Here is a 22,110-nt window from a genome sequence, read left to right as displayed (position 1 = left end):
CTGTAATGACCTGTATTTATGTGTATGTGCCCATCTTTCTATGGTCCTGCCAACTCTCCTTTCTCAGTCACACCTACTACTACTTCCGAATGCTCCCCCCTTTTTCTCCTCTCCTCTTTCTGGGTCCTGATAGAGTTGGAGTTCAGAGCCCTCTGGTCATCTCCCCCTATTATTTCTCCCCCACTGGGAGTATGGATCAAAATTCTTTATTGGTAGCAGAAGTTAGGAGTTCTGGCTTCTGTAATTGCTTCTCTGCTGGACATGGGTGTTGGCAGGTGGGCCCACACCCTCAGCCTGTTTCTATCTTTCCCTAGTGCAGTACTGTAAGTTTTATATCCGTAGAATGAATGGAAGACAAGTATAGATGAATGAGAGAGGAAGCGACACTGCCACACTGCTCCACCATCCCGGGAGCTCCCTTGGTTGCTGTTCATGGTGCAGCTGTGGTGCCAGGGATCAGACACAGGGCCTCACCAATGCTATGGTGTGCAAGTTTCCAGCTGACCACCTCCTGGCCCATAATAATGATTTGATGAACCATTTCCCATTCCTGGACACCAGCAGTTTGGGCATCTATTGACCAAATTCAATATTCAAGAACTCTTGGGGCCACACCAGACATGCTTGGTGAGGAAAACAGTGTTCAAGTGAGTGAACTCTAGCAGAGTTCTTCAGGGGGTAGGGAAGTGAAGAGATAGCAGGGAGCAAGGAGCAAGGTGGTCTTGTTTTTCAAAGAAGCAGCTCAAGAAAGCCATAAAGTGGCTGAAAGAGCTTCCAAGATGGCTGATAGAGCCCCCAAGATGGCTGACAGAGCCTCCAAGATGGATGATGGAGCCTCCAAGATGGCTGACAGAGCCTTCAAGATGGCTGAAAGAGCTTCCAAGATGGCTTACAGAGCTTCTAAGATGGCTGACAAAGCTTCTAAAGACAGAACTTCCAAAATGGCTGACAGAACTTCTCAGATGGCTGACAGAGCCTCCAGGATGACTGACAGAGCTTCCAAGATGGCTTACAGAGCTTCTGAGATGGCTGACAAAGCTTCTAAAGCTCAAGTTGGAGAATGGAGCCAATCTGGCCTTAGTGGAGTTACTGCAAAGGCCCCGGGAATGGCAGTAGACCAGACAGGGTTTCTCAGGCTTTGGTGGTGGCATTCTAAAACCAAAGGAGGTACCTGTGTGGGTGGCAGCCCCAGATGGTCACACTGGCTTTTGGCTGGTCTGGGAGACTGGAGAAAAGCTGGTCTGGCAGAAATTTGAAAAAGTCACAAAGAATTTAACTAAGCAGAAAATCTGATCTTTTGGGGCCAGGTGGTGGTGCACCTTGTCAAGCACACGTTACAATGTGCAAGGACCCGGGTTCGAGCCCCTGGTCCCCACCTGCAGGGGGTAAGCTTTGCAAGTGCTGAAGCAGGGCTGCAGGTGTCTCTCTCTCTCTCTCTCTCCCTCTTTATCTCCTTGATTTCTGGCTGTCTCTATCTAATGAATAAAGATAACTTAAAAAAATTTAAAAAACATCTTTTCTTTGCTAAGAAAGAGAAATTGGCAGCAAGCAAATGAATGGTTGCTCACTTTCAAAGGATCTCAAACCATCTCCTGCAAAATGACCCATGGAACCACTTGTTGCATGGGGGGCATTGCCTGTCCCACTGGAGTCCAGTGTCCCTGTGGCCCCTGACCCTCCCCACATTTAAACACCTTTGTGGTGCTGAGAGCGTCGGCTCCGTGACCCACAGAAGAGGCACCTCCGTGTCTGCAGTTACACCCCTGTCTGTTGGCACTCACCTTCAGTGAACTGGTATGTGGTGGCATCCTCAGGGGTCCTCTGCCCATGTGGGGTAGGGCAGGTTGGCCAGGCTGGGGGCCGCTGGATGGCCGCGGGGGCCGTACACACCTGTAATGGGACCCCAACATGCTAACCAGGGCCCGCCCCCACTTCGCGCCTTCTCGTTGGCCTCCTCGCCAACTCTCCAGACACCGTCCACTTGTTTCAACTCAGGACGGTCAACAGGCAAAGGCCAACACGTGGAGAGGACTGGGAAGTCAGCTACTGACTTGTGTCCCCCACCCTCAAGCCACTGTCTTGTGCCACCAGGTCTGTCCGTCCGTGGCATGTCCAGGTTTGGCGACACCCGGAAGAAGGTGGAACAGAGCGGGCATTTCCACTCTGATGGCCTAAACAATGTCTGGATCCCACGTTAGCAGATCTGATGCAAAGAAATCCTTCCCATACCCAGTAGGATGAGGGGAAGGTGGGGACAGGGGACCCCAATTCGTGGTTTCCATCTGAGGTGGAGAGACAGAAGAAGGGGGAGGTCAGCCAGTCTGGCAGAAACTTGACAAAGTCACAAAGGATTTTAGTTTTATTGAGAATTTAAATGTATTGCCTCCAGGGTTATCACTGGGCCTCAGTGATGGCTCTAAGAATCCACCAAACCTAGTGACCATCCCCTCTTTTTCTTTTCTCTTCTTTTCTTTCTTTATATTTTATTTGATAGGAGAGAGAGAAATTGAGAGGGAAGGGGAGATAGAGAGGGAGGGAGAAAGACATTTGTAGATCTGCATCACTGCTTGTAAAACTTTGGTGGTTTGAACCTGGGTCCTTGTGGATGGTAATGTGTGCACTTAACTGTGCTACCACTTGGCCCCCAACGCAAAGGGTTTTAAATCTGATCCACCCACCCTTCCTTCCTTCCTTCCTTCCTTCCTTCCTTCCTTCCTTCCTTCTTTCCTTCCTTCCTTCCTTCCTTCCTTCCTTCCTTCCATACCAGGCTTGTCACAGGGGCTTAGTACTGGCATTACGAATCTACCACTCACAGTAGTCACTTTTCTTTCTTTCTTTCTCTCTTTCTTTCCTTCTACTTTTTTCTGATAACAGAGAGAGAAATTAAGAGGGTAGTGGGACATAAAGAGGGAGAGAAACAGCTTCCTGAAGTTTCCCTCCTGTAGGTGGGGAGTGGGGGCTGGAGCCTGGGTCCTTGCACACTGTAATGTGTGTGCTCAACCAAGCGCACCACTGCCTGGCCCTAAATCTGTTTTTTTTTTTTTTTTGTTAAGGAAATAGAAGCAGGGGGACAGTGGCACCCTTTCAAAGGATCTCAAACCATCTCCTGCAAAGATAACCCTAACCCAGGTTACCTTAGCCCTCACTCCCTCCTCCCCTTCTTTCCTTAAGATTTACTTGTTATTTACTTTTAGGTAGATACAAAGAATGCACAGAGGGGAAGAGACGTTAGAGACAGACAGAGAATGCACAGAGGGGAAGAGACATTAGACAGAGACAGACAGAAAATGCACAGAGGGGAAGAGACGTTAGACAGGGACAGACAGAGAATGCACAGAGGGGAAGAGACGTTAGAGACAGAGACAGACAGAGAATGCACAGAGGGGAAGAGACATTAGACAGAGACAGACAGAGAATGCACAGAGGGGAAGAGACGTTAGACAGAGACAGACAGAGAATGCACAGAGGGGAAGAGACGTTAGACAGAGACAGACAGAGAATGCACAGAGGGGAAGAGACGTTAGAGACAGACAGAGAATGCACAGAGGGGAAGAGACGTTAGACAGAGACAGAGAATGCACAGAGGGGAAGAGACCACAGCACCAAAGCCTCCTTCAGTGACGGGGGTCTGGGCTGAAACCTGGGTCATGCACACGACAGAGTTGCTACTACAACTGTCTATGAGTTATTTATTTAATGGGAGAGGGAGCCGCCAAGACCAAAGTATCGTTCCTCCCACTCGGTGGCCTCCCAGTGGCGGCAAGCAGCACAGCCTCCTTGCACGCCAGTCCCGTGTCCCACCCGCTGCCCCACTCGCACACCTGAGCTTCTCAATGGTGGTTTTCTTGTTTGTAAACAGCAGCCGGAGCAGCGGCTTCCTTTTGAGATAAACCACAAAGCCGGCAGCGAGGAGACACAGGAGGCTCACCAGGACCCCGATGGTCACGCCTTGGTTATCTGCAAGGAGAGGTGCCCGGCTCAGGGACCGGCATTGCTGGTGACCGGGGTGGGGAGGGGATGGATGCTGCAAGGTGTGACACAGGGCCTGGGCTGGGCCAGCTCCGGGAAGGAGGACGGAGGAGGCCCCGGCACTCCTGCTGCTCAGAGACCTACGTCAGCCCGGCTTCAAAGGCTGCAAGTGAGGTGAGAGGGTCGGCCCAGCTCGCCATGGTGCCTTCTGGGAACTCTGGGAGGTGGGAGCCCCCCCCCCAGCCCTGCCCACGCAGGAGCCTCAAGTGTGGAACAGCAGCCGGGGGACAGCGGTCTCAGCATGGAGCGTGGCGCTGTGCTCGGGATTGGAAAGGTCCTCAGACTTGCATCTTCCCAACACCCGGCACAGACAGAATCCTCCAGCGTTTGCTCGGACGGCAGGTCCAGAGCTCTGCTTTCATTACTCTTCATTCTTGTTGCTTTTAATATTTTATTTATTAATTTCAGATAGAGAACAGAGAGAAATTGAGGGGGCAGGGGAAACAGGGATGGAGAGAGAAAGGAAGAGAGAAAGAGGGAGAGAGAGAACACACAACTACACTAGTGCATCATTACTGGTGGAGTTTCCCCCTTACAGGTGAGGACCTGGGACTTGAACCTGGGTCCTTGTGCACTGTGACATGTGCACTTCAGCTAGTATGGCACTGCCTGGCTCCTTGAATATCTATTAAATACAGATCTATTTTATTATATAATTTACTTATATATTGACTATATTTGTTACGTATATTCTTTACATATCGGTATATGGTAATATCTATTATATAAATAATATAAAATATTATTTTACGTATTTAAATGGAGACTTCACTTCTGAACACTGTCAAATCAGAAGTAAATAGGGAGGCAGGCTGGTGGTGTACCCCTGAGTGCACGTATCACCACGCACAGGGACCCGCCTTTGAGCCCCCGGCTCCCCATCAGCGGGGGGGAACCTTCACAGGCAGTGAGCAGGTCTGCAGGTGTCTCTCTGTCTCTCCTTCATCTTCTCCTTCTCTCTCAATTTCTCTTTGTGCTGTCCAATAAAATAGAAAAAACAGCTGCCAGGAGCAGTGGATTGGTAGAGCTGGCACCCCCCGCCCCCCCGTAATCACCCTGGAGGCAAAAAGAAAAGAGAAAGCTGGAAAACAGGAAGGCCGTCCCCCACACGAGTTCTGTTCTGTTAGAGATTTAAAACACAACTTGGAGGTGTGGCGAGCCCCTTTCAGAGCTAAATTCTGCAATCTTGGCTGGATCTGGAATTCCTGGGAAGCAGAGGTCCTCACTCATCCACCTGTCCTGCGCCCCGTCGACGGCCAGGATCAGGTGTGCCTCACCTCCGGGGAGCCCGGTGCTGACGGGGCTGGGAGGAGGACCCCATGACCTGGGTGCTGCTCAGGGCTGTGGACCAAGTACCCTGGGGCTGGGGGTGGGGGCTTCTGTTTCTGGGCTTTGTCCTCAACCTCATGAGTCCCATGAGGGCAGTGTCTCAGCTCCCCCACAGCACAACCCCCACCCCCGGCAGTGTTCCTGGGACAGCCTGGCTCCAGGATCCTGGCCTAAGTACCATTTCTTTCTTCTTTTTGAATTTTTTTTTAATTCAAGTGGGGTTTTCATTTATTTATTTATTTATTTATTTATTTTTCCCTTTTGTTGCCCTTGTTGTTTTACTGTTGTGGTTATTGATGTTGTCGTTGTTGGATAGGATAGAGAGAAATGGAGAGAGGAGGGGAAGACAGAGAGGGGAAGAGAAAGACAGACACCTGCAGACCTGCTTCACCGCTTGTGAAGCGACTCCCCTGCAGGTGGGGAGCCGGGGGGCTCGAACCGGGATCCTTACGCCGGTCCTTGTGCTTCACGCCATGTGCGCTTAACCCGCTACACTACTGCCCGACCCCCTCTTCTTTCTAAATTTTATTTATTATTGGATGGTGACCGAGAGAAATCAAGACAAGAGGAGACAGGCACCTGCTGCTCTACTTCACCACTTGTGAAGGTTCCCCCTGCAGGTGAGGACTAGGGGCTTGAACCTGCGTCCTTATGCACTGTACGCTTAACCAAATTCAGGATGGCAACAAGGACCCTGGTGTGAGTCCTGGGCCTCTTCACCGAGAGGGTGAACGCCTGAGCCTTCTAAGTCAGCAGTCACCCCTCAGCCGCACATCTGGAGACTTAAATGGATCCACTTACCCAGGTGAACACAAACTGGGTCCCCAAATAAGCCCGCCACACCCACACCTCCTGTGCCCCCGGGGGGCAGTGCTGGCCATCTAGCTGCTCAACTAGGACTCCAGCAGTGCGGCCACTTTGCCCCTGGTCCCCTCCCTCCCCTGGCACCTGCAGGACTCGGCTGATGGACAGGGAGGGACCCTGATGGGCTGAAGGTCAAAATCCCCGAGCTCTCTGAGCAGCGAGCGCTGAACTCGCCCGCCCTAGCACACTAAGTCGCCACCAGAGGCCACTGGGCAAAGGCTGAGAGGTCAGCGAGAAGGGAAGCCTGGCAGCTGGCATAGTAGGCAGCTGGCCTCTCTGCTCCTTCCCTGGGCTGTGGCCACTGTCACGTGCAGCCAGGCTGACTCACACCTGCTCTGATCTCGCAGAGACCCCGGGGTGCGGGGGTCCTGCCCTCCCTCCCGCCCCTGGCATCATCCAGCCCGTTGTCATGGAAACAGTGGTCCAGCCACCGCTGGACTTGGGGACCTGTGACATCTGGCCTCTGCAGCGCTGGCCATGCCCAAGGGTCCCCGGGCTCGGGTGAGCGAGCACCCAGGCGTCTGCAGCCCGCCGCCCGGGGCCTGTGCTGACTCATGCTCTGCGTCCTCCTTCTCAGTCTGAAAAAGAGACATCCCAGTGCGGGGTAGACGGCATCATGGTTCTGCAAAGACTCTCCTGCCTGAGGCTCCAGAGTCCCAGGTTCAATTCCCTGCACCACCCTCAGCCAGAGGTGAGCAGAACTCAAACAAACACAATGAAAAAGAGACATTCCCGGGGAGCTGGGTGCCAGTGCAGCTAGTTAAGTGCCCGTGTCACCTTGCACAAGGACGCACCCCGCCTGCAGGGGGGAGGCTTCACGAGTGTCGAAGCAGGGCTGTAGGCATCTCTCTCCCTCTCTATCTCCCTCTCCTCTCTCAATTTCTCTCTGTCCTGTTAAATAAAGAAAAAAAAAAAGACAGCCAGGAGCAATGGGTTCATTGTGCAGGCACTGAGCCTCAGAGATAACCCCTGGTAGCAGAAAAGAATTGTGTGTGTGCATGTGTGTGCCTGTCTCTGTGCATGTGCATGGAGACAGACAGAATGACAGACAGAATGACAGAGGCAGAGAGCGGAAGACACGCGCAAGGAGGCTCCTCCAGTGCGTGGTTCGGCACTCCGGAAGCAGCGCCCTGTCTGGGTGAGCTATGGGAGTGAGTCCTTCTGGGTGAGGCTGATCCGGCTCTCGACATGCCCCGCTTGCCCGGGGTCACTGGGTGTCTGCTGGGGGTGGGGGTCCAGGCTAGAGCTGTCTTCCCCACCACTCCCTGCAGCCAGCCGGGGGCCAGGGGGCCTGCAAGGCCGGGAAGGGGGCTTAGGGGGCACTTGGATCTTCCTGCTCACGGCTCCCCCTGGACCCCACTGAGGCCTGGGGACCCTGGGCCTTGGCTGTGGAGACCCCCATGTCCTCTCCCCCTACCTACCTCATGCCTCCCGGCCCCTTCCCATGTCCCCTGCCCCCACTGTCCCCTGGATCCTCATGTCCCCTCCCCCAGTGTCCCGTGTCCACGTTTCTCCTCCACCCCCTCCTGTGTCCCTCACCCCTTCCCTCATGTCCTCTGCCTTCCCCTCCACTACCCTCCCCCCATCCCTTGTCCCCTCCCCCAGCCCCCTGTCCCTTCCCTCTCCTCCCCTTCCCCAAACCCCTGCCCCTTCCCTTTCCTCCCCCCCCAGCCCCTTCCCTCTCCTCCCCTCCCCCACACCCCTGCCCCTTCCCTCCCCTCCCCTCCCCCAGCCCCTTGCCCCTTCCCTCTCCTCCCCTCCCCCAGCCCCCTGCCCCTTCCCTCTCCTCCCCTTACCAGTGTCCCCCACCCCCTCCCTGCTCACCTGCACGGCGGACAGGGCCGCTGTCCGTGCTGCCTCCGAAGCCCAGCCTGCCGCAGTCCGGGGGCGCCCAGTGCGCCTCGCAGTGGCAGTTCTTGCGGTTGTTGCACACCTTGGGGGGGGAGGGGAGCGGCGGGAAGGGTCAGGGAGGGGAGGGGTGGGGAGGGTCAGGCGCATCGTCCAGCAGCACCCAGCCAGCCAGCCAGCCACCCCGAGTGCAGAGCCCGGCTGTGCAAACCCGAGGCCCGGGCGTCTGTCCTTGGCACCCCGTCTGCTTCAGCTGCCCCAGCCTCCCCCCACAGAGATGCTCACGTGCTTCCTGTGGGGCCAGGACCTCACACCTGTGCGTTACCGCTCCCTAGCCCTTACTCCTTTGTATGTCATTCATTGCTTCATTCCTGCTCTTTCAGATAGAGAGACACACGCTGGGAGAGGGAGAGACACCACAGCACCCGGGCTTCCCGCAGTGCCCGGGGCACTCCCATGTGGCGGACCTGAACTGCTGTGCAAAGCGAGAGCATGAGCCTGATGTGGGGAGCTATCCTGTGACGCCCCCTCTCAACTGTGGATGAAATTTTTGATGTCAGATGTCCTGATCCTTGTTATGAGAATTCTTAGTGAATCGTAACCTTGCCTCATGCTCACAACACATGTCTTGCTTGTGATGCGTCTGTGTCTACAAGGTCCGCTCGCTCCTTTAGCCGATTTGGAACGAGGCCTGTATCTCAGGCTCTGCCCCGTCCTCACAAAATCCTGCTCTGAGGCAAAGTCTGATGGTGCAGAGGTCTCTGCCCGTGAGCAGTAGAGGACCGGCGGCCACAGCCGTCACCCAGAACTCCGATGTCCAGCTGCTGCCCTGAGGTCCTGGCACGATGGGGTCATGGAATCAACGCAGCGTCTGGTGGCATTGGAAGCGTGTACCTGACATCACGACACCTGGGCAGTGTCCATTTGAAGTGCTTGTACCTTGATGTTTTCTGCCTGAGAAATGTGTCCTGATCTTTGTTTTGTCTGTTGTTTTGTCTGAACAAAGACTACAAAGGAGCAACTCCTGGAGGGACGTTCGGGCGGGGGCTCATGCCTGACGCTGTCCCAGCTGGCGGGACTTGTGCGTCCCCACCTGACCTCCTCTGATCAGCCACGTGGCGACTGCCTGTGGCTCTTCTCTCTCCATCCCGGACGCGGCTCGTCTCCGGGCTCTGGCAGCCGGCGGGGGTCTCTCCACGCGAGCGGGTCTTCCCCACACCAAATAAATACATATTTGTTCAAAAGGAGACTTTCAGGGTTGACAGCGCACCCAAGAGAGCACGTGCTCTGGTGTGTGTGAGGCCCTGGGTTCGAGCCCCAGCACCACATGAGAGCATTGTGGACAGCACCGGCAGAGCCCCATGGAGGGTGGAGCAGGGCTGTGGGATCTCTCCCTGTCCCTCTCCCTCTCTCTCTCCGTCTCCCTGTCCCTCTCCCTGTCTCTCTCCCTGTCTCTCTCCCTCTCCCTCTCCTTTTCTCTTTCCCTCTCCCTCTCTCTCTCCATCTCCCTGTCCCTCTCCCTCTCCTTTTCTCTTTCCCTGTCCCTCTCCCTCTCCCTCTCCTTCTCCCTCTGCCTCTCTCTCTCCATCTCCCTGTCCCTCTCCCTCTCCTTTTCTCTCTCCCTCTCTCTCTCCATCTCCTTTTCCCTCGCCCTCTCTCTCCCTCTCCCCCTCTCCCTCTCTCTCTCTCCGTCTCTCTCTCTCTCTCCCTCTCCGTCTCACTCTCTCTCTCTCTCTCTCTCCCTCTCACATTTTTCACCAGGTCCAGCTTCAGCAGCACCTGGCAGCACCCTGCACAGCACCCAGGGAGCCCATGGAGGGTGGGCAGGGCTGTGGGGTGTCTCCTCTCTCAGCACCCTGCACAGCACCCAGGGAGCCCATGGAGGGTGGGCAGAGCTGTGGGGTCTCTCCTCTCTCAGCACCCTGCACAGCACCCAGGGAGCCCCATGGAGGGTGGGCAGGGCTGTGAGTTCTCTCTTCTCAGCACCCTGCACAGCACTGAGGGGGTTCCATGGGGGGTGGATCAGGACTGTGGGGTCTCTCCTCTCTCAGCACCAGGCACAGCACCCAGGGAGCCCATGGAGGGTGGGCAGGGCTGTGGGGTCTCTCCTCTCTCAGCACCCTGCACAGCACCCAGGGAGCCCCATGGAGGGTGGGCAGGGCTGTGGGGTCTCTCCTCTCTCAGCACCAGGCACAGCACCCAGGGAGCCCCATGGAGGGTGGGCAGGGCTGTGAGGTCTCCCCTCTCTCAGCACCCTGCACAGCACCCAGGGAGCCCCATGGAGGGTGGGCAGGGCTGTGGGGTGTCTCCTCTCTCAGCACCAGGCAGAGCACCCAGGGAGCCCATGGAGGGTGGGCAGGGCTGTGGGGTCTCTCCTCTCTCAGCACCAGGCACAGCACCCAGGGAGCTCCATGGAGGGTGGGCAGGGCTGTGGGGTGTCTCCTCTCTCAGCACCAGGCACAGCACCCAGGGAGCCCATGGAGGGTGGGCAGGGCTGTGGGGTGTCTCCTCTCTCAGCACCAGGCACAGCACCCAGGGAGCCCATGGAGGGTGGGCAGGGCTGTGGGGTCTCTCCTCTCTCAGCACCCTGCACAGCACCCAGGGAGCCCATGGAGGGCGGGCAGGGCTGTGGGGTGTCTCCTCTCTCAGCACCAGGCACAGCACCCAGGGAGCCCATGCAGGGTGGGCAGGGCTGTGGGGTCTCTCCTCTCTCAGCACCAGGCACAGCACCCAGGGAGCCCATGGAGGGTGGGCAGGGCTGTGGGGTCTCTCCTCTCTCAGCACCCTGCACAGCACCCAGGGAGCCCATGGAGGGTGGGCAGGGCTGTGGGGTCTCTCCTCTCTCAGCACCCTGCACAGCACCCAGGGAGCCCATGGAGGGTGGGCAGGGCTGTGGGGTCTTCTTTTTCTCTTTAAAACAAAGAGTGAGAAATCGGCTGGGGGGGCGGTGGCACTCAGCTGTGGCTTCATGCATGCACGAGACCCTGAGTTCGTCCCCTGCACCTGCAAAGATGACCGGTCGCATGGATGGTGATAAGAGGCATGGCTCTGGCACAGTAGCAGGGGCCCGGTGATGCAGGGGGAGAGTGGGCTTGGCTGGCAGGGAACAGAGCCCCCTGGGCCTAGGGTCCTGCATGGTGAGGCTCCCCAGCTTCACCTCCACCCTGGGTGTCCCCTGCCGCTGCTCCCCAACCTGGGCTGGGCACAGCACCTGCCCTGGGCCTGTGTCACGGGGCCACTGAACAGACCAAGCCGTCACCTCAGCCGGGTGAGCTGCTGCGGCCAAGACGCAGGATGAGGGGCACGGGCTCCCCCTCTCCCTCTTTTTACTTCCCTCTTTCTCCTGCTTCTTCTCTTCTTCCTCCTCATCCTTCTTCCTCCTCTTCATCATCTCCTTTTTGTCAATATTTTTCCCACATATTTATTTATTTATTTATTTATTTACTTATTTATTTATTTTTTCCCTCCAGGGTTATTGCTGGGCTGGGTGCCTGCACCATGAATCCACCGCTCCTGGAGGCCATTTGTTTCCCCCTTTTGTTGCCCTTGTTGTAGCCTCGTTGTGGTTATTATTATTGCCATTGTTGATGTTGTTCATTGTTGGATAGGACAGAGAGAAATGGAGAGAGGAGGGGAAGACAGAGGGGGAGAGAAAGACAGACACCTGCAGACCTGCTTCACCGCTTGTGAAGCGACTCCCCTGCAGGTGGGGAGCCAGGGGCTTGAACCGGGATCCTTACGCCAGTCCTTGCACTTAGCGCCACATGCGCTTAACCCACTGCGCCACCGCCCGACCCCCTTGGTTGTTTTTCATTGCCGCCAAGATGGTTGCATGGTGCCTGCACAATGAATGCACCACTCCAGCTCACCCCTTTTTATTGGGCAGAGACAGAAAGAAATTGAGAGTGGAGGGGCAGATAGAGAGGGAGGGAGACAGAGAGACACCCGCAGCCCTGCTTCACCACTCGTGACGCTTCCCCCTGCAGGTGGGGTGCAGGGGGCTTGAACCCGGGTCCTTGCTCACGGTAAAGTGTGCTCTCGGCCAGGTGCGCCATGGCCCAGCCCCGCACGGCTTGCTTCTGCCGATGCAAAGACAGCAGGTGCGCTAGGTGTAGGCACTGCACTTCTTGTGGCCTCCAGAGGGAGGTGCTGCAGAGCTGCCTCAGGAGGCTCCCCCAGAGCCCCAGGCCGCCCCTCTCTGGTGCCCAGGCTCCTGCCCGGCTCATCAGACAGCCTGCGTCACAGAAGCTGCCTCCCATGAGCGGCCTTTGCCGTCGTGGGTGTCCTGGGTCGCGGAGCGGCTTATGTGGGCCCCCAGGATTCTGCCATCTGCACTCTGTCGCCCCCAGCTTGGAGCCGGGTGCCCTTCCTGGCATGGGACCGAGGTGACAGCCTCGATTCTCTGTGGGGAGGGGTTTCTGGTGGAGGCGGCAGGGCAGTACTGAGCCCACTGGAGAAGTACTGAGCCCACTGGAGAAGTACTTAGACTGCTGGGGAAGTACTGAGCCTACTGCCCGTCTCTCTTCAGGGCAGCTGCAACCCCATCCAGGCTGGGACCCCAAGGGAAGGCAAAGGGTTCAAGGTCATGTATCCTTGGACCTGTCACCTCCTCCAGGTGGGCCTCAATTACTCCACTGGTACTTCTACCCAGTGAAGATACTGAAAGGTTCCATTTTCTTTTCCTTTCTTTTTTCTTTTCTTTCTTTCTTCCTTTCTTTCTCTCTTTCCTTTTGCCTCCAGGGTGCTGGCACTACGCATCTGCTGCTCTTGGTGGCCATTTTTCCATATGACTGGACAGGACAGAGAGAAATTGAGAGAGGAGGGGGGAGAAAGAGAGACACCTGCAGATCTGCTTGTAAAGCATCCCTCTTGCAGGTGGGGAGCGAGGGCTCGAACCCAGATCCTGGCACTCGTCCTTGTGCTTTGCACTGTGTGCTCTTAACCTGGTGCCCTGTGCCCGGCCCCAAAGGTTCCATTTTATACTGTGAAGGGGTTCGACTCAGCAGGAGCCAGGCCTCGCAAACCTTTCCGATCTCGGCCCACTGTGACTTCTAACAACGCCGACCGTTGACGTGGGCGTCAGCGGCGAGTGTCTAAAAGCTTTGAAAACAGTCTGGAGCTGCATTCACGGCACCCAGTTCTCACAGCAGCGAATGAACCTGGGGCCCAGCTAGTCAAGGTGAAGACGACGGGTCTTGGAATCCTGAAGCCCGTCAGAACCAGTTCTGCCATCTTCTCCCCCGACTCCAGATGGTCTGAGCTGAAGCAGCCTTGGGGGAAGCCATGCCCCCCCCCCCAAACCCTGATCTCTGGGCTCCATCTTCTTTGTCTCCACGGTCCAGAGGGAGGTCAGCTTAAGAATTACCCTGAAGATGGCAAAAGTCCTTTCTTTGGAAGCTCAGGTGGGTCAGCCACAAGGTAATTGTTGCACCCGAAACTGATTTTCTCTGTTAAGTAAGGATCACGTGTCTTTGGTGGAGGGAAGGTGGCAGCCAGTCACTGTTTTCAGAAGGGCACACTGCATCAGGGGCGCCCAGGGCCAGGTCTCTGGAAAGCCGTGGACTGAAAGGTTCTGGGCAGATAATGCTTTGCAAAGAAGGAGGGGTGGACAGAGGGACAGAGGAACAGAGGGATAGAGGGAGGGCTGGGAGGCGGCTGAGCCACTTACCCCACGGCCATGGCAGCGGCTCACACACTCGTGAACACCAAAAACGCTGATGTTCTGACAGCGGCGGTTGAGGCAGATCTGGGGGAGGAGGGAGACAGATGGGCAGGTGTGTCAGTCAGCCCACTCGTGCACTTGCCAGGAAAACGCAGAAAAGAAACTGGGGGGCGGGTATTCACACACGTCTTCCTGAGCACGGACCTGATTTGACACCTTTTTTTTTTCCTTAGAGAGAGAAAGAGAGGGACAGGGACTTCTTAGCTTTGATAGATGCAGAGCCAGGGATTGAACCAGGGGCCTCGGGCATGCAAGTCCTGTGCTCTACTGCTGAGCCCCTCCCCGGGCCACAATGGTGTATTATTATTTTTTTTTGCTACACACACACACACACACACACACACACACACACACACACACACACACACACACACACACACCCTCCTGCTGCCCGACTCCAAACTCAACACATTTCAAGACTCAGATTCATGCAAATCCTTGAGGGTCCATTTATACCTCAAGGAGTCTTATAAGGCTTCAGCTGACCTCGGCATTAAGATCACTGGCTTTCTTGTGATTTTTGCCAAGATCTGAAAATGGGACGGATATACCAGGGTGTCACTTATTGACAGTGACAGTAGGATGAGTGAGGGTGAGCCGGGCTAGTCCTGAGGTGCGGGCTGGCTGTACAGATTCTGGAGCTTCAAGATGCAGGGTCCAAGGGGCTGGGCAGTGGTGCACCAGGTCAAACACACGTGGTACTAAGCACAAGGACCACCACAAAGATCTGGGTTCAAGCCCCTGGCTCCCCACCTGCAGGTGGGATGGTTCACACGTAGTGAAGCAGGTCTGCAGGTGTCTCTCTCTCTCTCCCTCTCTATCTCTCTCTTCTCTCTGTCTTATCCAATAAAATGGAAAAAATGGCCACCAGGAGCAGTGGATTCATAGTGCCTGCACTGAGCCCCAGTGATCACCCTGGCGGAAAAATCCAGGGTCCAAAACGTCTTAAAGAAGGATATCTGAGGGCCCAGCAGTGGCGCACCAGGTTAAGCGCACATAGTATGAAGCATACAGAATTGCACAAAGATCCAAGTGTAAGCTCCCGGCTCCCCGCCTGCAGGAAGGACACTTCACTATCTTTCTCTCTCCCTTTCTCTCTTCCCCTCCCCTCTCGATTTCTCTCTGTCCTATCAAAATAAAACAAACAAACAAAAATGGCCACAGGAGCAGTGGATGTGCAGTGGAGGTACTGAGCCTCAGCAATAACCCTGGAGGCGGGGAGGGGGGGAATGAGGATATTCAAGTATGGGCATGTGTCCTAACTGCTGGCAAATGACGTCGCCGGTGACGTCACCCCCTGTCGTATGCTCCGCATCTCTGTTACCCGCCCAGCTAGAGCCTCCGAAATTTTAACAACAAATGGCGCCCACGTGGACCTGACCTGCGCATCTCTCAGATAAGTGAAGACAATTTGGCTACCTATGCACGATGGCCTTCTCTTCTGCTTGTGAAGAGATCTCCAAAGGCCTCTGCCCTTTCTTCACGAGACTGTTTTGCTGTTTCTGGAACATTTATCTCTGGACCACTCTGTGGCTTCCACTCGCTCGGGCGCACTCAGAACAGCCAGCGGGAAGAGCCAGCGGGCGGGAGGCGAGGCGCGGAGCTGCTGTTTCCACCTGGTTAAACAGCCAGCCAGCCGGCTGCGCCCAGACAACCCCGCGCACCGCGCCCGCAGCCCCGCAGCCCCGCAGCCCGCAAGAGGCCTACGCCAGCACGCAGGAGCCCGATGCCACCACACAGGAGCCCCTAGAGCCCAAGGCCAACACGCGAGAGCCCGAGGCCAACACGCAAGAGCCCGAGGCCAGCCCACAGGAGCCGGCTCTCCACCGCGTGGCGCAGGACACTGGATGTGTGATCCCTCCACGCTGCTTGGCCACTGCGAGCAGGGCACAGACATGGCAGGGCCATGGGGCAGGGCCGCGGCGTCCTATCATGGCCGCCACCCCTGGGCACCTAGGCCCACGCCTTCTGCAAAACTGGCCTGCCTGCCCTCTTGCTATAAATTCTGGAACCATCCCGGGCCTCCCGGACCCCCAGGCTCCCTGCCGAAACTAGGCACACGAGATCTCCAGCCGCCGGTCCGGTCTGAAGACAGACAAGCTGGAGTACACAGAGATTTGCGCAGAGATCGCAACCTGCAATTCCTAAAAGTGAAGCTGCTCGGGAAGCCACCTCCGGATGGTGAACCCCCACCCCCAACAACTAAGACAGTACAGATTTAAATTCGTGTTCAAAATGACATGTCTTCATTACAAAGGTTTCTCTCCTTGTGTATTAATGACCATGTTTATGTGTATGTTTAAAGTTTGGTAAACAGTAGCTTTAAGGCTAAATTCTTACTAGTCAAAGTTAAATGAAAAAGGTTTTCAATGTAATTCTCATAAAGATAAAATTAACTTACATTTAAAGTCTGAGGTAAAAATTAGTTAACAATATATTTTAACTAAGTTGGTCTAAACAAAAGGTTAAATAGACTTGTTGATATGTAAAACTCTCCACTACCTTCTCTATTAGAAATGGTAGATCGCACAATGGCTATGCTAATTATTCTCATGCCTGAGGTTTCCTCTCCGGCCCACACCTAGGGTGTGTCTCCATCTTGAATGGGTGTAACAAAAGGTTAAAAGACGTTGTTGATATGTAAAAGTCTCAAATTCCTTCTCTATTAGAAACTGTTGGATCGTGCAGTAGATATGCTAATTACAAGTTTTGTTTCATAGTAAGTAAGTTGCAGCCAGCTGCCTTTGGGACTCTAGGCCGTTCCCCACCCCCATACAAATGCCCGTCAAAGAAAGTACGCCCCCCAGAGGCAAGAAATGTTTTTTTTAAGCTGATAAAGTTTAGCCCACAGAGGCAGATATGGCCCCCTCAGGCCTTCCCTTAGCAGTACACTGGTTCTTGTTATTTGCTTGCATGTTTCTCCATGTTTGTGCCAGTTTCTTTTTATAAAAATGCCTGTATGATATATGTTTCTGTTCACCCCACACCCTTGATACTGTAGTCATTTAGTTAAAAAGAAAAGGGGGAATTGTCGTATGCTTTACATTGGTTTGTTCTAGCCCTCCCCCACCAAGAGAATTAGATCAGTCCAGTTAATTTCGTGGCCCCGCTTGGCCCCGCCCCAAGAAAACCCGCCAGAGTTCCAGAGTGCCAGAGTTGGAGAGTTCCTGAGTTCCAGAGTAAGAGAGAGTTCCTGAGTTCGAGAGTAAGAGAGAGAGTGCTTGTGCCGCCGTAAAGAGACAGCAGAGTTCTGTTTGGTGATTAGTTTGTCTTAGTTTATGAATCGTTGTTCCTGAATAAAGAAATACAGCTTCCCTGCCCAGCCGTGTGTCTGGTCGTCTCTGTTACCCGCCGTGAAGCAAGCCCGCCTGGCAAGAGCCTCCGAATTTTAACAACAACCCTCCACGGAGCTGTTCTGCAGGGAGCACCGGCCATCATGTGCAGAGGCTTTGCCAGATCCCGCTGGGATGCTGGGGAGACTTTAGTTTCAAAAGTGGGAAGCCTGGAGAGAGCTCACCAGGAAGAGTACGCACTTCACCGTAACATGAGGACTAGGGTGTGAGTCCCCACCCACCACATGGGAAGACCTGTGGACAGGGGCTGCTTCAGAAGCAGTGGAGCACTGCTGCGTTCATTATCTTTCCTTCTCTCGCCTCCTCTCTGCCTCTCACTCTCCACCTAAAGAAAGAGTTGACGAGGCCCAGGGGAATCATGCAGGTGTGACGTCCCTGTGAATACCCTGGATACAGCTATCTCTATCCCTAACTATCATCCATCCATCTCGCTATCTCTCTATCTCTTTATATTCCTGACTCCAGATACAACACCCATTATGGGAAAATTGGTGGCATCAAGGAAGAAGAGACTAATTTTTTATCGGTGTAGTTATGTTTAAAGAGTTAGCTATTAGCTGCTGGCAGGTGGCGCACCTGGTTGAGCGCACATGCTACAATGCGTGAGGACCCGGGTTCAAGCTCCCAGTCCCCACCTGCAGAGGGAAAGCTTTGCGAGTGGTGAAGTAGGGCTGCAGGTGTTTCTCTGTCTCTCTACTTCTTTAGCTCCCCTTCCTCTTAATTCCCGGCTATCTCTATCCGATAAATAAAGATTAACAAAAAAAGTAAGTGTTTAAAACAATTAGTTATTTCATGAGTGTGAAAGCAGAATGCATGAGCCCAGGTGGTGGCAGGCAAGCAAGTTCTGTGCTCTACCCACCTCTCTGCCTTGCCAAGACGCCTTTCATTTTTAGATCACAGAAGCAATTTCTTTTAAAACATAGAGTTGGAGAATGAACTCAGGACCTCTTGCATGGCTATATTACCATGGAGTGGCCTCCATGGGCCATTTTTCATTCTTTATGGGGGTGGGGAGAAGAAAGGGAGAGACAGGCAGAGGAGAGACATGATAGCATCACTTCACTATCCATGGGGCTCTCCTTGCTTCTGTGTGGTGCTGGGGCTCGGACCCAGGGCCTTGTGCAGAGCCGGGCACACACTCTACCGGGTGAGCTATCTCAGCCCCTCACAGAAGCATTTCACATCTAGTAGAATCTTCCCATGTCTCACTCACCTTCTGACACCAGTGATTCATATGAGACAAGATTAAAACCCTTTGAAAAAAGCCCAAGCCACTGGTGAGAGCCGGTGGGACTCTTGGCTAGAATCTGGGACCAGGGGACCATCACATTCCAGGGCATGAGAGAAACATCTGGGCAGGCAGTGAACACAGCAGACCAACCACCTGTCAGAATCCCAGCCCGTGGATGCTGCCCCAGGAGCCAGGCTAAGGATGGCTTCCCGAGAGCCAGCCTCCCTCTGAATGAAATCAAAGCACAGCTAATTGTTGTTGGTCAACGTTTCTCCTTTGGCTAATTCTGCTTCTAAGACCCCTTCTGTCTCTATCAGGTTCCCTGCATTGCTTAACACCGGTGATCTATTTACATAATCATTGTCTTCCCTGAGTCCACCCTGCCTGCAGGGTATTGGCTTAATCCCCACTGGTTAGATGGAAGCTTTTTATGTTCTTTTTTTTTATTTTATGGGGGTTCAATAGATGCCATCTCTTTTTGCCTGCCTTATTTTTAGGCCATTAGATAGGACCTAGAAGTGAAACTGTGTCCAAGATTATGTGGGTATGGATATAAAACAGTTCTGAATTAGCGAGGTTTACACATTCAGACAGAGGCAATGTTGACAACTACAGACTTCTTAGTAGGGGGTCTACCCTTGAGGAACTGAGAAGAATCCCAAACAGAAGGCAAGAGAGAGGGACTGAGCATTGAATACCTAACTGTTGATCTAAATGGACTAAACATTTTTGAAGTTAAGGGTGGGAGGGAGGTTTGGAGGGAGGCCAGAAGTGTCCTTCAAATGGCTATCTCAACACAAAGTGGCTGGGCTACATATCCACTGGAGAAGCAATTACAGAAGCCAGAACTCCCACCTTCTCTACCCCCAAAAGAATTTTGATCCATACTCACAGTAGGGGAGAAATGACAGGGGGAAGATGACCAGAGAACTCTGAACTCCAACTCCCTCAGGTACCAGAGAGAGAGGAGGAAAAAAGGAGGGACATTTGGATGTAGTAATAGGTGTATGTTTGACTTGGAAAGGAAGAGAAGATGAGACCTTGTAAAAAAAAAAAGGGCAAATATTTACAAATATAGACAGATAGTTGTAGAAATAATAGTTAACTCATATCTGCAACCTTAGGAGAATTTCTGTAGCTTACAATAAAGGGAATGGGGATACAGAACTCTGGTGGTGGGAAAAGTGCCAGTCCCTGTTCAGGCGCCATTTGCCAGTCTAGCTTCGCTGGCGGGAGACAGATGACCAGGGACTCATGGCTGAGCTGGGAAGCAGTATCTCCAGCTTTTTATGTTCTGTTCAAACTCTTTTTTTGCTCTGCCCCCTCTCCTAGTCATTTCCTTTCCCCTTGCCACTTCCGGTGAGGTGAAGAGATACATAAAAGGCGATGTATCTGATCAACGAGGATACAAAGGCAGATTCTCTTCTGATGAATAAAAACATTGGCTAGCATTCCTGCTCAGCTATGAGTTCCTGGTTGTCTCTGTCCTGCCCACGAAGCTAGCCCGGCAAATTGTCACATGGAGGAAAAGTCCGGGGATGAATTAAGCTGTCAGTGTTCAGGTGCACACGACCCTGGCTGTTTAGACTACGCCTGAAAAACTGGAGGGGGGGTGGTTTGTCCTCAGGCCAGAAGCTTGTGTGTGAGGTTCAGGACACACGGCACTGGAAGTTCCACGTGTCAACCTAGTTCCTTAAGGAAAAAGCACTTTTGGCTCAGTGTGTACGGAGGAGGGGAGAGGCGGGGTCGGGGCTGGGGACTCTGCAGAAGGAGCCCTCACATCTGTACCCTTCCCTTCTGCTCTTTGACCCCCATGCCAGTGGGAGAGTCCATGGTCACGGAGAAGAGACTCTGGGGCTGGCTGGTGGCTCACCTAGTTGAGAGCACATGTCACAATGCTCAAGGAGCCTGGTTCAAGCCCCTGATCCCAACTGCAGCCAATGAAGCCTCACAAATGGTGAAGCAGGTCTGTAGCTGTTTGTCTATCTTTCTTCCTGTCTTTTAAAATTAAAAAAAAATTTTATTTATATATTCCCTTTTGTTGCCCTTGTTTTACTGTTGTAGTTATTATTGTTGTTGCTATTGAAGTCATCATTGTTGGATAGGACAGAGAGAAATGGAGAGAGAGGGGAAGACAGAGAGGGAGAGAGAAAGACAGACACCTGCAGACCTGCTTCACCACTTGTGAAGCGACTCCCCTGCAGGTGGGGAGCCGGGGGCTCGAACCGGGATCCTTACGCCAGTCCTTGCGCCATGTGCGCTTAACTCCTTTTTTTTTTTTTTTTGGCCTCTAGGCCTATCACTGGGACACTTGGTGCTGGCACTATGAATCCACTGCTCCTGAAGTCCATTTTTTCCATTGTATTGGAGAGGACAGAGAGAGACTGAGAGGGGAGGGAGATAGAGAGAGAAACAGAGAGACACCTGCAGACCTGCTTCACTGTTAGTGAGGCTTCCCCACTGCAGGTGGGGAGCCAGAGGCTCGAACCGGGATCCTTGTGTGGGTTCTTGTGCTTAAGTATTATATGCATTTAACTGGATGCGCCACCGCCTGAGCCCTGAAAATAAATATTTCAGTTCACTCTTCTCCCTGGGTGCATCAAGAACTGCTTGTGAGCTAAAGTGAATCTCACCTCCTCTCCTGTCCTCTCTAGGGGTCCCCTGGACCACATCTGACTCTCCACTCTGTCCAGGGTAGAACGGAGCCCCCAGGTCTTGCCTTCCCCAAAACGCTCTAACACACAACTTCATCTTCTTCCCAGTGATTTTCTGCCTGGCAATGCTTGTGATGGCCCAAGCGGGGAAAAGGCTTCTTGACAGGGGTAGGAACGAAGCTGGGCTCTCAAACCTGCAGGCCAGAACGGGCCGAGGCTTTGCTGACTTTTCCTTTTGGGTGCCAAGGGCTGGGTGCAGAGACCGGAGTCCTGAGAGGCAGGGAGGCAGGAGAAGCCTACCTGGAGAGTCTGTTCTGGGACAGGGTGCTTCTCTGCGGCCCGCCTACCCCAACTGCTCCCCTTCCACTCAGTGTGCTCGCCACGAGGGTCTCACCTGAGTCTCTTCTGGGACAAGGTGCTTCTCTGCGGCCCGCCTACCCCAGCTGCCCCCCTTGCACTCAGCCTGCTCGCTGCGAGGGTCTCACCTTTCCGTCTGCGCACTTGGTCCCCGCCAGCACAAGCCCCGGGTCCGGCAGGTCATCACCCAGGTAAACGTGGGTCCCCCGGCACAGGATCCTCCCACCTTCTCGGAGCGGGATGTTGGTTTCTATGGAAACGGCGTTGGTACCGATGACTGGCCGGCTGGCCCCGCCTTGGCACTGGATCTTGCCGCACTTGGCGTCTCTGGAGGACAGGGGAGCACAGATCCGGGGGTGGGGGGTTGCAGGTGGCCCTCTGCCCGGCTTGGGGGCGGGGAGCATGGAGGCGAGTGGGAGGAGGGCGCCTACCTCATCTCACACCTGGCGAAGGCGCTCCTGGAGTCCTTGCCGCAGTTGCCGTAGGGGTCGCCCGCCGAGTTGACTCTCTCGAAGCAGATCCCCGGGGCGGGCTTCGCACCTGAGCAGAGAGCAGACCCTGCTCACCACCTGAACTGGCTTTTCTGTTTCAGTTACAGTGCATATCTCTTTAAAAATTAATTCCATTTATTTAATTTGGATGGAGACAGAAAGAAACTGAGAGGGATGGAGAAGACAGAGGGAGAGAGACACCTGCAGCCCTGCTTCACCACCTGTGAAGCTT

General features: G+C 54.2%; 1 protein-coding gene across 1 annotated transcript in view; it reads right to left on the bottom strand.

Annotated features, from left to right (window-relative positions):
- ADAM12 (ADAM metallopeptidase domain 12) overlaps window positions 1-22,110 on the bottom strand; it is a 253,987-nt gene that overhangs the window by 11,546 nt on the left and 220,331 nt on the right. The window contains 6 exon segments of the mRNA XM_060171088.1: window positions 1,782-1,890; window positions 3,822-3,957; window positions 8,047-8,155; window positions 13,739-13,816; window positions 21,516-21,714; window positions 21,819-21,927. Of these exon segments, the coding sequence (XP_060027071.1) occupies window positions 1,782-1,890; window positions 3,822-3,957; window positions 8,047-8,155; window positions 13,739-13,816; window positions 21,516-21,714; window positions 21,819-21,927 (740 nt within the window).

Source organism: Erinaceus europaeus, chromosome 14, assembly GCF_950295315.1.
Source record: "Erinaceus europaeus chromosome 14, mEriEur2.1, whole genome shotgun sequence".
Lineage (NCBI taxonomy): Eukaryota > Metazoa > Chordata > Mammalia > Eulipotyphla > Erinaceidae > Erinaceus > Erinaceus europaeus.
This window is presented reverse-complemented; position numbering and strand designations above follow the sequence as displayed.